Source organism: Symsagittifera roscoffensis, unplaced genomic scaffold (genome assembly GCF_963678635.1).
Source record: "Symsagittifera roscoffensis unplaced genomic scaffold, txSymRosc1.1 SCAFFOLD_172, whole genome shotgun sequence".
In the NCBI taxonomy this organism is placed as follows: Eukaryota; Metazoa; Xenacoelomorpha; order Acoela; family Convolutidae; genus Symsagittifera; species Symsagittifera roscoffensis.
Genome location: NW_026971238.1, coordinates 26,956 through 43,135, shown reverse-complemented (window position 1 = coordinate 43,135; position 16,180 = coordinate 26,956). Strand labels below are relative to the sequence as shown.

Sequence of the window (16,180 nt, the reverse complement as noted above, 5' to 3'; positions counted from 1 at the left end):
ATTCAGTTAATTTGAGCGTTCTGGTCGAAGCCGGAGAACAGTAACGTTTTTGTCGACCCGATGTTGGAAAAGACCACCGAAAAGTACTGGCTTGGTAGAGACGGTGAAAAACATGCAAAGCTCTGTTTAGACGCTAGCCAGTCGTCTTAAGACTTAGTTTTGTTATCCGTCGATATGTATCTTCCGGGCGAATGTTACACTTTCTTGTCTTTTTTCACTTAGTTTTTCGGCTAATCGCTGCATCGTCCGCGTGGCTGTTGGAGCAGCGCCACCGGTGCATCCAAAAATTAGCGGGCAGAAGCTACTCTGCTCTACGTTTAAAATTCTTTGCTGATATTTGGAGTTCTTCAGCGTTTCGTGGTATTTGTATACATCCTTATGCAGTTTTCGCGATGTTTTGGCATGGGGTTGAAAATTTTCACATCAAAGAAAGCGCGGCTGAATCGTGAACCCCAGAGTCCGTTTGCCATATTAACATCTCTCTAACTGTTTTTGTCTATGTTATTTAAGGTTGTCAAAAGTAAATATATCTCTAGCAGGCAACGTTCTATTCCTATTAAAGTATAACGTTTTTTTTTTCGAAATGGCACTATGCTGAACAAGAAGTTTGCAATTTTTGAAATGTTCAAAACTTTTGCTCAACCTCAAAGTTTGTTTGCAGATAATGATAATGTAGTCTACTAATAATTGCAACGATGAGTGGTTACAATCGCTCTGGAGCACAGCGCCAAAGGCGAACGGTATTAAATGTTTTTAATAATTTGTTCTTCAATTAGAGTTTCTAATCGATTAACTTGATAGGTGACAGTTATTATTCGCGAAGATCAAAATGATATCAAGTATCACCACAATGGTGTCAATGCGCTGCAATTCGATCCTCATGAAAAGCGGCTGTATAGCGCAGGGCGAGATAGCGTCATCCGTTCATGGAGCGTAGGCTCAACAGCGCTGTCCAAAAACCAGCTCGTCCCTCAAGCGATGGAGCATCACTGCGATTGGGTGAATGACATTGTTTTATGTATGAATGGTAAAAACAGTAAGTAGAACAGCCGTTATTATTGCGTAAATAAGTTATTGCGTAAAAATGAGAAGAGAGATACAATTATATTTAGTCGTTTCTGCGAGCTCGGATTGCACCGTGAAGGTTTGGAATGTGAGTCGTGGGTTTTGCATGTCTACTCTAAGGACCCATAAAGATTATGTGAAGTGTTTGGCATACGGACGTGATCGAGAGCTAGTTGCAAGTGCTGGCTTCGACAGACAAATATTTTTATGGGATGTTGGAAAACTGCTGCAACTGACAGCGACAAATAATACAATTAACAGTGCGTAACCACATATGTCATTCAATTGCTAAGACGAATGATTGAAACTAGTTCAATTTTGTTCAAGCTCAAAATTTGATGGGCGCTACCGATTCAATATACAGTCTAAGTATGAACCCCACTGGAACCGTATGTGTAGCAGGAACTTCAGACAAGGTAAACATACAGTTACGCTTAATTGTTCGATGGGAAATTTCATAATTTCGTTCATTTTTAAAGGAATTTTGTTGACTTTAGTCGTTGCTTGTCTGGGACCCGAGAACACAAAATTTTAACCTCAAGCTGAAGGGCCATTCCAACATCGTCAAGTCTTTAGTTGTTTCTCCAGACGGTACAAAAGTGGGTTGAAAAATATTATGTCAGGCGAAAGTTGCGAGTGACATAGCAGGTGCGGCAGATTGAAGTTCAACGGTTTGTCAGATTCAAACTGTTGCAACCGATGTGTCTCGTTAAGTTTCGCCAGATTTCTTTCGTAATCAGCTAACACCTGAGCTTGAAATTTTTATCTCCAGGTTCTATCAGGCTCCTCAGATGGGCTAATCAAACTTTGGTGTCTGGGAGAGCAAAGATGCATTGAAACCTTTAAAATTCATCAAGACAGTGTCTGGTGTCTTTTGGTATGAATCAAATCCTTCATTTACTTTTTCGTTTTGTAGGCTTTGTTTTAAAGTGTCTATGAACGCACTGAAGACTCTCATATAGGTCTTGATTGTTTTTTTCCGATCATTTTAAAAATGAGTAGGAACTTTGTATTCGGGTGTCTTAGTTTTTTCTCTTTTTTTGTTTTCACCCATAATCAGGTTCCACAAATAAATCATAGGAATAGGTCGAGTGATAAATCATGTTAAAGCCCTTTCAGTCGTGATTCGAACGACAAAAAAATTTTGAAAAACTTTTCTCTATCGAAAAAAACCAGTTCGATTTTTTTGGTCTATTTTCAAGCTTTTAAGGTGATGCTTAGCAGGCCCACATTTACGCGTAATTTAAGCCATGACAATTTATTTTCACTCAAGTAAAGTTACTTCTTGGAGTTTTTTAGCGCCAATTTGGGAATCAAAAACAAAATTCAAAATTTTCTGCATGAAAATTTGCAATAGGCGAATTTTACTATGAATGTCAAATATGCTAAGTTTTATTTTTTCGTGCAATTTTTTTTATGACAACAAGCAGAAAAAGCGACACAAATTTTTGCATTTTTAAGGCTGTTCGGAACATTTTGTGCTGCTTGCACAGCAACCGGCTATCCTTGTTTTGTTGTTTTTTTTTCAAGAAAAAGTCATGAAAAGTGTTCACAGTAGTATTGTATCGTGTCCCGGATCCTAGGGGGGGGGGGGGGGGGGTCCTCACGTAAAGCAAAATCCTAGGAAAGGGGTCCTTAATTTTTTGGAGGACCCCTATCCTAGGATTTTGTAAATGATCGCAAATTTCCCACCCCTAAAGTAAAAGACCCCCTCCTTAGGATCTTGTTAAGCTGAGCTCAACAACCGGGACGCGATACAATAATTCCTTCTAATTCCTTTGAAAGCGGTCCCTTTTCCCGCGATAATAAAAATTAATCGTCCTAATTCCTGAACTTTTCTTTTTTCGTCCTAGTTTCATGTGGATATCATTTCCTGGCTTTCTTTCTTTCTTTTCGTCAAAGATTTGTCATGCTATTAAAGTTTGTTATTCAAAACAAGCCTAAGGATTTCACACATTTGTTTGAATTAACACTTGGTTTGCGTCTACTAGTTTATTTGCCTGAAGCTATTTATGTTAAAACAGTGATTGAGCTCAATACGAGTATTTTATTAGTTGTAAATTGGTAAAAACCAAAACATATACAAGTCGAAGTATAAAAAGGACGAACAGTAAAAATCATCTGAAAATATATGTTTCAGACTTTAATGTTTATTGTTTTGGTTTTCTTTGCGCTGTTTTTTAGATGGTCGTTCTTCTGAAGCTTCAAATAAAATAAATGGGTTTTTTATAGGGGGACGTTCACGGACTCGGCTACTAGAAGCTTCTTCTTCTTCTTGCAGCTCTGCTTCTGAGTAGGGCCGCTGTAAAAATCCCCAATCCGGGAGTGTAAAATCGGGAGAACTGTTATCAGTTTCATTGTATGAGTTGGCCCACTCGGTGTCCATGTAAATGTCTTCTAGAAAAGCATTTTCTTCAGCGGCTTTATGGCCAAAGGGCACTGTCGAAATTCCGTCGAAAAGTAGAAAACGTTTTGAGTCGAATGGTGATAATGCAAGTTTGTTTTGTTTCACTGTCATATTGGTGTGACCTTTCGAAACTATATTATAGTTGTATACTCTCATTGTTTTTCCTGTGAATAATGTGTCCCTGAAGGTTTGGTGGACCAGTTCTCTCTGTGCACTCCGTTTAATTCCTTTGGCACTCAATTTTTGAGTGCCTTCTAAACAGAAGCAAAATTATTATTCTTTTCTACAACGTAGGGGATAGCTTCATTTCACTTCAGAAACTCAATTTATACCGAACAAAATTTGATTCATTTTACCAAAAAAGAGCAGAAGACTCTAAATTATGATTAAAAAAGAGGAAACAAGAGGGAATATGTTGTCAGATAAATCAACGTTTAGGCAACATTGTATAATGTTGCCTAAATCAGCTAAATGCCCATAGTTTAATGCAACAAATTAAGGGGTGTAGGTAGGTTGGTGGTGGTATTTTTGTTCTGTAAAAGGTAGGAATGGGGGTTGGAAGGGTGGCTTAATATTTATTTACCATTAAGGACGACCGAATATAGTTTCGGTTTTAGGGCGATGAATTCTCTGATCGGCTTCCCACCAGTCTCGTCTTTGAACTTCAGCACAACTTTCTTGTTGGTATCCTCGTACAAGAAATGGTCCTTATCGTAATTTGAAAAGTCGAAATCAGCTTTTATTTTCTCCAAGTCTCGGTAAACGTCATCAGTTTTTATAGCGTAAATAAAACTATCCGTGTCGGAGTAAAGGAGTTCCAAGTTTAGATTTGGTTTCATTTTTTGATAATGAAACTGAAACATGAAACGCTTGGCGAGGTCTAGGATGGTCGCACCAACTATCATAGGTTTATCCCACAATAATTTTGTTACTGAAAAGCTAATTGTGGCTAATTGATCGTCAATGATTTGAAAGCTTTTCATTGTGCTCAGAGCTGTTTTTTGTAAAAGTTCTCTCTCATTCCTTACAATCTCCAGCTTCTTTCTTCCTAACTTAGACTCCATTGTCTTACCGAAAGCTGAATTAACAATTAGCTTGTAGAAGTTCTCCTGGAATTTATTTACCGCGGCTTTTCGTAGGCGGGTGTTGAGGTCGACAAAGGGTGCCATCCAGTGACTTTGGCGGAACTGAAGAACTTTTCCGAGGTGAGTTATTTTCATTCCCAGCTCATGGTACAATTTTAGGGTAAGGTAGTGCAAAACATAACCTTCTTTAGGATGCAAGGTCTGTAGAAGCTTTGGCACTTTGGGCAGTGTGGTGATTCCCAATTTTCCCAACATGTCGACTTGCTCGTTGCTCATTGCACCGATGTCCACTACTTCACGAGAGGGGGCAAGGGGGTAATCAGCAAAGAAGTCGTGAAGCTCTTCGGGTATGGTTAAATTGACTTCAACTATATAACCCCACTCTGAGGTTTCGCTGGTGAGCAGTATGTCTGCCAGACTTTTTTCAACTATTGAAAAATCGTTTAAGGGCAAAGGGCAGTGTTTCATTATCCCCCCGTACAAATTGTTTGCATCAATATTGAGGATGTAGCTTGATGGTTCTGAGGGCGAAAAATCGTCGAGGTATTTATTGTTTGCTTTGTAAAATCGGCGCGCGTAAACCGACGACATGCCTCCTCGTATCATTCGCTGCACAAGGTCTAGGTGTTCACGGTCCGTTAAGAGTTTCAGTTCGGGCTTACAAACTTTTAGAAAGGCGTCCCCGGAAAGGTTACTTGCCGTGAAGTAACAGGCGCAATCCAGCCCGTATGTTTGATAGCAAACTTCACGAAAAGCTTCGAAAACGGAACCAAGCAATAGCACATCTGTAGTCAAGTACAAGTCGTGGTAATCACCAAGTGAGCCACACTTCAGTTCGGTGAAAACTTTAAGGGCATGATTGTACTCGCTTCTTGAAACACTCACATCCCCTCCTGTTAGACTATTTTTCCACATTGCTCGTGGGGGAAGGCGAGTTTCTCGGAATTTTTCGAATGAGTTGAAGTATGAGTAGGGGTAATGCCCTTTCTGTTTCAACAGACTGATTTTTTCACGTGAGTGGCCGAGTTTTTCAAAATAGTTCTCCAGCAGAAAAAACTTTTCGTTGGGCAAATTATCGACAAGTTTTGCCAACGATGCTAGCATGAACCTATACGAATCGATGAATCTCAGATTTTCGTAGAGTTTTTGATTTTTCCGTTTTTGTCCGTGTACGTTTTTATGTAGACTGAGATTGTCAAGGATATATATTTTTCTTCAGATGCGGGTATTACGGAAAAAGTGTTTTCCGAATCGCTTTTTGCCAGCGCTTTGATTATAAAGTGTAAATCATAATTTGACAAATTATGAGCTACCACTGGAATGTAATTTGTTGTTTTTCTATTAACGTTACACTCATTGTGTGCCCAACCCAGAAACTTGTTGGTGTAATGGCAATGATCAAGTACCACTTGATCATTGTCGGAAAAATCATTCTCGCATATCCAACAAATTGTAGCATCTTCCCGTTCCTGGTCTGTTATACCAGTGAAAGTGTAATATTTCCTTTTTTCTACGTAAATTTGTCTCGCTAACGATTCAAGGGAGCTAATTAGCTCTTCCATCACATTCGGTCCTCTTTTAAGCTCAAACTTTAACAGGTCTTTTTTCCCAAATTCGATTACTGCTAACGCGTAGCCGCACGGTTGATGGATTTCAATTGTTTGCGTGCTAGATTTTTGCGGATCAGGTTGCGGTCCGTATACTGGTAAGAGCAGTGACTCCAAATCAAAGTAGATTACTCTGGGTACGTACCAACGAGCTGTTAAGTTTTTGAACTTGTGGTCATCTTTTCCCGGCTTGGGCATTGTTATGACGACATCTTCGTCTTGGTAGCACAGTTCTTGATGTCTTCTCAGAGTTTCGAATGAAGCGCATGTGTGGAAACATTTGCGACAAATCTCAGATTGAAATCGGTGCACTTTGTGCCGCACGTACTCGACCAGTTTCTGGAGATCACTTATCAACACAGTGATATTTTGATCCATCTGTCAGCAGCAACAAGTCCACAATCAGGCTAGTAGTGAATCTGCTCGATACTCTTATGGGCAACAATTCGCCATCGTTGTACCTGAACAGAAAAATATTTTTTATACCTAGGTTTGAAATGAAATAAAAAGGGTGTTTGAATAGGTGAAGAACATTATTGAAGGAATTTTAAAATTTTTAGAAGGCAATTAGAATTTGCTTACCGGAAGACGTTGATTTGACAATTGTTCAACTTTTCAAATCTGTCCATATCCATCAGACCCATTGGCATTTCGTATTCCCCATCGATTTTCACAATTCCTTCTTTGTCGAGATTGTAGGTTGAGACTTTGTTTTTCTCCAGCCACCGTCTAGATGTGGGGTAGAGGGCCGGCTCATTCACATTGTGATATGCGGCAACAAAGCAGTAGAGAAAGCAACGGTCATCATCTTAAGTGTTGATATTTGTGAGCAGAGTAGATGCTGCGCTGAGTGCATCAGGTAGCTCGAGGTAGGATCCTGCTCTTATTGGTGAGAAGGCCGCGAAACTGATTTGCAATTTTTCAATTCTGTCAATAATCCATCCGGTACCATGAGAAGAGAACGAATTGACTTGGTTGACCATATGTTCAATCAGTTCCAAGAATTGAACCCCAGCTATTCCCTCGAAGTACACTGTCAATGTCTTAGTGTTCAGAAACAGCATGGTCCTTTCGAAGTTTCCACTGTCCCCGTCTTGCACAGTGGGAATTTTGATCATTCCCACTTCCACGTGGAATTGCACCTTGTTCGGACCCTCTTTGACCCTTTCCAGTATAAGAGCATCTATTTCCTCCTTGTTTTGCATCATGACTTGAAGCAAATCCATTTCTTTTTCAACAACTTTGAGATCGTATCGACGCAATTTGCCTCTGAGCGCGCTTTCCGTTGGGGCAGCGGAAGACGTCGTCTCAATGCCGTCCCAAACTGGCAATGCGTGCTTCTTCAGCAAGTGTTGTCCATAGCTTTCCGCGGTGAGAAATATTGTATGGCAATAGATACAATGACTATTCGAAGTCATGTCATGTACCAGCTCGACGTGCTCTCGGGCTTCCGACAAACTCTCGAATGACTCGAGACACTCATCGCAAACAGTTTGAGGAGGAGGGGGAGGAAGGATCTTGTGAACTTTTTGCTCATGTCTTCTCAAGTTCCTTTTAGAGCTCAGTATTTTTCCGCACTGCTGGCAAGGAACAGGTGTCGCGATAGAAGTAGAGTTCGGCATTGTTTGTTGAAGTTACTGAAGTAATTCAGGAAAATTTCAAGAAAATTCAGGAGAATTTCAAGTAGAACTGGTTATGAAAAAGCAAAAGCGAGAAGTGACTAGCACCAAAAAACTTTGCTGGTAAGGGCAAGTAGAAGCCATTAACGAGAGTTATACTTCGCCGTCTTGGCAATAAGTACTTTCCTTTCCAAAAACAGGGTTTATTCTAGCTTTAAGCTCTATATGTCTCATCACTCTGCTCAAGTGGAGGGGTTTTGTATACTAAAAACTGATTCATTTACAGCCTCAAACTTTTGCTGCTAATTTTAAGGGTAAGCGATAAAGTTTTGGCTTTTTTTAGGGGACTGGTTTAGACTTTCAATTAACATTTCAGCACTAAATTACAAAATTTAAAGCTTAGAATGATTCAGATAGAGCCTAAAACTTTTTCTGACTAATTTTAACCGTGAAACAGTAATTTCCTAATGATTTCAAGCCCACTTCTTGATTTGCGTAAATAGGTATAATAAAAAGTAGAAACATGAGATAAAAGTGTTCAGAAAGTAAAGCCCTCAACTAACTAATTAAGTTGAAATAAACTAGCTAACTGAAAAAATGAAAATTTTGCAAATTTGACACCTTGATAGTTACCGATGCATGATAAGCATAGATTGTCATTTGAACGTGTAAAAGATATCGGAATCAAAGTTTCCTTCATGTCATTCAGTGTCCCGTGAAACATTTCATATCATGTCCTTCGAAATTTGAAGGCATGGCCGTTTGGTTTAAGGGGCAATAGCTAACCCGGCGTTGCTCGTCGCTACGCTCCTCGGGAACGCCTCCCGTTCTGTTATTTCAAGTGAAATTTTTTTTTTTTCAAAATAAAGGAAAACCTCAAACTTTTTATGTTGTGAAAAAAAGGAAAAGTAATGTTTAAAAAAGTGTCTTTTAAATCTATCAACAAAAAAACCAGTAAGTTTTGTGGGACCTCGAGCACAGTTCTACTGGTCAAGTTCGAAATTTAAAAAACATAATTTTTTAACTTCTTTTTTCCTTCATTTTTAGCTTGAATTATTCGTTCACGTTTTAAATTCAAGTGAATGTGGTTTGAAATTTTTAGGAGCTATCTGATACGTAATTAGGACAAGCGTAGAAATTAAAAAAAAACAATTATAGCCCAATCAATGAGAGTAGACGCTTAAAACGTTGTGATTTTTTGAGAAAATCTGATTTTTGTGAAAATATTGAAAAAAAAAAAATTGGGAAAAAATTTTTTTCTCTCCAAATCCATTGAAACTACCCTCAATCAATTTGCCATGAATTTCTGAGCAGGGTTAAGGGTCATGTTAATTTTTCGAAAAAAAAAAAACAATTTTTTTTCTTCACATTTTTACCAAAAAATTGTCCGTTTTACACCCAAAACATGTATATGAATGTAATATAATGCAGATTTATGGCTTAAAACACTCTCTGTTACTTTGCGTAAGACCTGGCTAACCCCACCGAGCACAAAGTATGATGAGAGAGAGGACAGAGAGTGTTTGATAAAAAAGCCAAATAAATATGGTTGGACTACCAACAAGAAAATGTTGGACCCTTCCATATTTATCTTTCTTTTGAAAAGAAAGCAATATCCCGAAAAGGATATTCCAAATGGGGTTCACTACTGAGCAAGTGTATTTATCTCTCTCTCTCTCTCTCATTCTTTCTCAAACAACAATTTTAGCGTAAAATTATTCTCGATTTGTGATTTTTTTTTCTAGTTTTTCTCTAAGATTTTGCTGAAAACTTTACGGGGCAAACTTTAATTGATCTATTAAGCAAAATAAAAACTGAGACAAAAAATATACACACAGTAATGTTAAAACAGCTTAGAAGTCAAATCAAACAAAAATGAAGATATAAAACCTTGGAATAATATTTGAAACAAAGGAAAGTTTTTTTGTTTAAGTTATTAGAAACCTCGAAACTGTAGTTTTCTCTTTTTTGGCGCATAGCAAGCTGCATTTGGAGGAGTGCCTTGAATGAGATCTGGGGTGACTAGATCAATTGTCTCCGCACTAGATGAAACCCGAGCATCCGAATAGGAAGTTGATTGTTCTGGAGTTGAAACTGCTCCCCTAACAAACGACTCGGGAGACATTGCTGTCGGAATATCCCAGTACGCTTCGCGCTCTGCATAGTCACGAATACATCCCTCCTGATTTTCATACAACGGCATTGACTCGCAGTCATACGCGAAGAGAATTTTTCTTGGAGACTGCTCGAGCGAGGTTGTGTCGTTTATCTCCGTCTTTTCTAATGCCGGATAGCTCTCGTGAATAGTGCAACTCTCGTACATTCGTTTTCGATTCTGTCTAAGTAGATCGATGTGATCAAGGAGGTAGTTCGGTAGCATGATATGACTTTTTGTAGTCCATTCCTCGTTTTGATTCTCGTCGTTTTTTCGGGGAGCCAAGTCATTGAACGGACTTGCTGTAGACGGAGAGACTCTCTCTTTCTGTTGATGGATGACTGCAATCGACTCTCTCGTGTATGTTTGGTAGATAATTGTTCTTTCTCGATCAGACACTGAGATTATTTGTAAAGGACTAGTCATGACTTGAAGAGGTTTAAAGTTTTGTTAAAATGAAATGACTGAACTACCGAAATGAAATTGAGAGAATGAAAAGTATGAAAAGTTTATTAATGAGAATGAGATCAGGAAAGGGGTGGCATAGTTCAATTAGGTCAAAGCTAATAACTTTTTAGGCGAGGCTATCAAATTTTATTCATTCTTTTAAGCATGACGCCTGTGGTCATGTTAGGAATGAATGTGAAAACCCGATTTTTTAGATTTATGTGACAGCTTTATTATAGTGGCTACGGGCGAAAGCACTCAAAATCAAGTTTTCATGATAGTTTGCCAGACAATCATTGTTATGCTGTTAGACATTCATTACCATGATTCATAACAGTCATTAAAATAACCGTCACAATAAATAACGAGTATAGCCGGGGGAAAAAGTAACTAAATACCCATAAAAAAAGAGGTTTATCGTTAAAGAAATTATATCCTTGGTGATTAAGTCTTATCAATATGGCTTAGGGCGCTCGTAAACTTTATCACCTAAATTTTTACTTTGGGAGCGCATGATCTGTCTCGTATACTGTGATCAGTCATTATTCAACGTTCCACACTAAAAACCAGTTGGTTGTTATTCATTTATAATGTACGCTTCTCTTGAAACGGATGTAGACTATTTCGATGATTTTAGGGATATATCTTCGAATGATAAACGTTTAGTTAGAGTCGGTGCAAAAACATTCGCACAGACCGGTACTTACATAACTATCAAATTGTACAAAAAAGACGAAGAGGGAACTTTCAAGTATCGACAAGGAATAACTTTGTCAACTGGTGAATTCGAGTCCTTGGCGGACAATTATACAAAAATCAAAAGGTTGACGAAAGCAAAAAACTGCGACGTGACTGAAAAACTTAGAAAAAAAGCGAAGCAAATCTAAAAAATCTTCATGCTCTGAAAAGGAATGCGAAAGTGAAAACGATGATAACTGTCGGGTTGTGTAACATTATCAACTCGTTATTCTATTGAAACTTCAAAGCTATGGTTGAAGCAATGTATGAGCAATCCCCTGATTATTTCAAACAGTTCCGTAAAAATTACAAATTTTTCGTCCTGAATCATGAACCCAACTTTTCGGGCTTCGCTTCAAAAGCAAATTTTGCAGTATCCTCCCATTCGAATAAATTAGATTTTTGCAACCATTCGATTGACAACGAAAAACATTATCATGTGCTGGTCGAATTTAGGAAAGAGTCTACCGATTTACTTAACAAGATGACTTCAAAAGCCTTCGTTGTTCCTTGTCTTCTCTCTACATTCAAATATTTAATTTTGGGTTGCTCCAACTATGAATTGTCTGGCCCTCTGATGGAAAAACTGAAAATAGCTGTGAATTATAACTCCATCAACAACTTAGATGTTAGTGGTGTTCCAGTTCGCAGACGATTGCCTCAAGTTTGCTTCGGCTCGCAGACTAAATCTGTTCAAACTCAAACTGACGTGATTACTAACGTAACAATTGAACGCTTTACTAATATTTTGAATGGTGAAAACGCTGCTGAGTTTTCTAAAATAATTGACATAATTTTAAGTGGGTATGGTTGTATGGAAATTGATTCAAACACTTTGTTTGTGAAATTTATCATGGAGAAGAAATTCAAGTTTTAAATATTGGTTTTCTTTCGCTCTTGTATATCAAAAAAAAAATGTTACTACACAAGCGGGAGGCGTTCCCGAGGAGCGTAGCGACGAGCAACGCCGGGTTAGCTATTGCCCCTTAAACCAAACGGCCATGCCTTAATATTTCGAAGGACTTGATATGAAACTTTTCGCGGTTCACATAAACTTGCAGAAAAAAAACCTTGTTGTTAATAAGAATGAATTGAAAAAAAAAAACGAATTTATAAATTTTACAAAAACATCAATAAATTAATTTAGAATAACATATGTTTGGCAAATCTTATCAAATCATGATCATTAAGTTTGAAACCTATTGGAAATTTGTTTGTAATTATAACATGAGCAACATAAATACAATAAAGTCCGCATAACACTGAATCAGCTGATTGTATTGGTTTTTTCAACAGTAGCTGATTTCCCTCGTGAATTGTACGTCGCATATTCTTGTACACGAGGGGATAATCACATAATCGTTTACCTAGAGGATCTGCAAAGAATATCTGTCCTCCAGCTTGAGCAAAAAGCAACCAGTGGGTTCCAGGTTGATCCGATGGTGAGGCATTCATAATCATGAATGTATTATCGTTTTTCAGTACTGAAGAGCATGGCAAATCTGCCGGAAAAACACCTCTAAAGCGATGTTTCAAATGTTTACAACGGTTAATAATTTCTACTAGTTGAAGATTATCCATGTCTATCTTAGGTCATAAGAGTGTTTTTGGTAATTTTTCTATCTGAACGCACATAAACTGTTGATGCACGCTCTCCCATAAACAATAACTCGACGTTATTAGCGAGACCTGCGTCAAACTTGAGTTCGAGCGAAATAGTGCAATTGGTCAATTCAGGATGAATAAAATCGTGTGAAGCCTCCTGAGTAGACGTGAGATCAAAAGCCATAATATAATGATTATCATAATTAGCGAGACTGATTCCATGACTAGTGTTTAAAACAAAATCAAGAGCCTCAAGCGTATTGTAATAAATTCTTTTATTGTCTGATGTTGAGATGGGAGTTCCGGCAATGGGTAGACCGTTTCTGTACACAATGATCTCATTCAACCCAAATTTCTGGTAATGAAAAGGGTTTGTTCTATTAGTACCCAAATATGCTTCGTTTATGCTCATTGCTACTATCATTCTTCGAACAGGTTCTTTTGCAAAAACATCCTCGTGTCGCCAGCTTTGTACTCCTGCAGTTGCGAGAAACGTTTTTGGTACTACTTCGATGTAATTGTAAATTGCCGGGTTCTTCAACAAAGTTTTTTCTATTGATGAGAGAACATAGTCAGTCACAGTCATCTTTCTGACATAGAGGTTAGCTTCGATTATTTGGACCTTATAGTGTTTAGCTGCATCTTCAGATATGACAACAAAATCATTAGGAGAACGTCTAAGAGACAATCTTATTGTCACACCGCTAAGTAGATGCTTGTCACACGACAAAAAGTCGCAAGCAATTTTACCAAATAGCTTCAGCTCGCTCGAGGCCGCAACGAGACCTTTACGCTCCATAACATCATCAGCTCTCCTTCCAGCACCGTCAACGGCTGATGGATTTTCTTCATAATAATAACCTTGACAAGCCAACCATGTTTTCTTGGCATCATTACCGTATGAAAACTCGGTCTCAATAAAGCTTTTATGGGCAAAATTAGCATTGGTAGTTGATATTTTTTCACCATTCAGAGACAGTGTACACTCAGAAAGTAATGAAGATAAAGGATTGTTAACAAAATACGGCGTATCTCTGTTTGCCGCCTCTGTAGCATGCGTTCGAAGCACGTTTCCATTGCTTCGAACAATTCGTGCAACTATTTCCAAACGAGTACGTTGAAGATCGATGAAATTATTTCTGTCGCCGAGTACTTCAAACTCTAGCATAGGACCATCAGGAGAGTAGGAAGGTCCAATTTTTTGGGTGAATGCATTTTCAAAAGTGACAAGCAAAGGCGGTTTCTCAAATAAGTCCAAGGAGCTGTGAGTTGCTTCACTCGGGATTAAATTAGAAATCATTTTTAACCCTTGTAAAGAAATCGGAGCGACTTCTCTGTGCAGTTCGTTTTCTGGGAATGACGCGTCTCGTTTTTCGTTTAAACGCCGTCGTTCTTTTCGGATGACTTTTCCGAGATCTACTTCCTCCTCCTACTTGCTTTTTGATTGTTTTTCTAACGGTGCTTTTGAGTGTCTGCTTAGGACTTTTTCTTTTTGTTGCAACTTCTATCAGTTCTGGAGCTGCCTGAAGAAGTAGTTCTTTTCCGATTTTTTTTTGCCGCGGGTATCACAAATTTTCGAGCCAGTGGAAGTGCGACTCTTCCTATTCCCAAGGCTAATGCACCGAAGCCACTGCCTCGTTGTCTATAATGCCCCGAGAAATGTGGTAGGTTTGCTTGGTTGTGGTAATATGAATCCATTTTGATCAATTGCTAAACTTTTGAAATTTCAAAGTCAGAACAACTTTTCCCCCTCCAGCGAAAGGAACAAGTCCTCCAGTTTCTGTGCGCAAGTTCACAGAAATATTGGAAATATTATTGACCAAAAGTTTTTTAAAATCCAAATTACTAAACACTTTACGATGATTCGGTTCAATTGTACATGCGTAACCGTTTTTCACTCGACGATTTGTATCAATGACTCGTAAAAGGGGTGCTTTTGTGTCTCCGACTATTTGATAATGAATTATGTCCAGCTAAATAAACATAAGCTGAGTACCAGCGCATACATCAACGGGATAGTCAGCAATAAGATCTTGGGTAGAGAATGTGCTATGTTTCGTGCTTCCTTGTTTGTAACCTATATGATAACCAGTTCCATCTCTGACGCCTTTGAATCCAAGTAGACTAGGAATTTGCGGGCTTGAAAAAGTTATACCCTCCCAATAATGCAGCCATAAGGAAAGATGTTTGGTTATTGGATCTATTACGTAATCTAATTTCTCTAATTCTGTCTTTCGACGAATCTCGTCCAGTATTTGATCAATGCTCGTATATTCTCCTTTTGTTGTTTTTGCTGTTTCTCCTAGGTAAGGTCTGGAGATCTTGTCTTTCTCAACTTTCATGCTTGCTATAACCCGATCTTTTTTGTAGTACACAATGTTGTTGTCAGTTACGTTGTTTATCTGAGTAGGAAAGGTAATTTCTGTAACTGCTACTCTCCATTCACCTTGCAAATTTATTTGTTCACTCAGGAGATTTTTGAAGTTGGCCAGAGTGTTATCTTTAAAAACGTTCATTGATGCAGATGAAACTAGGGTAATTGTGAAGGAAGGGGGAACATTATGGGTGAAAAGGCTGTCGGAAGTGCCCTCAGTCATGATTGTCCTTCCCCAGAACGCGAATTAGTTCAGACTCGTAAAATTTTCCCTCAATCGGTTCTCTGTTAGAATCAATCAAATTGTATGTTGGGGGATTTCGTGTTGGTATGTCAAAAACTTCAAACACTTCATCGGTGAACGATTGTTTGTAACCCTTGCGAAAACGTATGTCTACTTTGGCAAGTCTAACATAATCACCAACATAAAGCTTTGGACGTCGAACTAACTTCAAAGACTGCTCTGCTCTTAATGAAATCAGGCGAGGAACATCTTTTTTAGTTACTTTATTTGGTGCAAGATTTGTGACACGATTTGTTCTCGAATTAATTGCATTGACAAAATCTTGCAATTTGTCAATGTATGAGTAAGTCCATTTATCCTCCAAGTACTTATAAATAAGATTTTTCAAGGAACGGATATTTCTCTCAGCGAATGCGGACTTTTTCTCGCTCTCTGTGCTATATGTGTTTATGCCTTTCTTTTTACATAATGCTTCGAAGGACCCTTTAAACTCTGTGCCCTTGTCCACCCATACTTTTTCCGGTTGTTTTGTCGTTATCATTAGTTTGAACGCTTCTGCTGTTGTAGTAGCATACTTTGATTTCAAGGGTTGCACTCTGAGATAGCGGGACATGCAGTCAACTGCAACAAGCAGATACTTAACATCATGGTTGTACTGGGCAAGTTTATCAACAAAGGCCAGATCTAATGACCAGATTTCGTCGATATCGTAAACTATGACCTTGATCGCGGCGTTTTTCGGATCACAGTTCGATATTTCGTGTAAGCAGGTTCAGTATGAAGGAAATGTTTAACTTTCTTTCGCGACAAATTGCTTGCTTTTATCAAGTTGTT

The 16,180-nt window shown here is 38.4% G+C and overlaps 1 protein-coding gene across 1 annotated transcript in view; it reads left to right on the top strand.

The window, feature by feature from the left end:
- The first annotated feature begins 659 nt into the window (after positions 1-659).
- The window catches only part of LOC134856268 (WD repeat-containing protein 48-like), a 30,823-nt gene continuing 15,302 nt past the window's right edge, over positions 660-16,180 (top strand). Inside the window, exons 1-6 of the mRNA XM_063872620.1 lie at positions 660-740; positions 802-1,036; positions 1,113-1,325; positions 1,393-1,481; positions 1,563-1,664; positions 1,838-1,942. Coding sequence (XP_063728690.1) covers positions 696-740; positions 802-1,036; positions 1,113-1,325; positions 1,393-1,481; positions 1,563-1,664; positions 1,838-1,942 — 789 coding nt within the window. The 5' untranslated portion in view covers positions 660-695. The remainder of the gene's footprint in view (positions 741-801; positions 1,037-1,112; positions 1,326-1,392; positions 1,482-1,562; positions 1,665-1,837; positions 1,943-16,180) is intronic.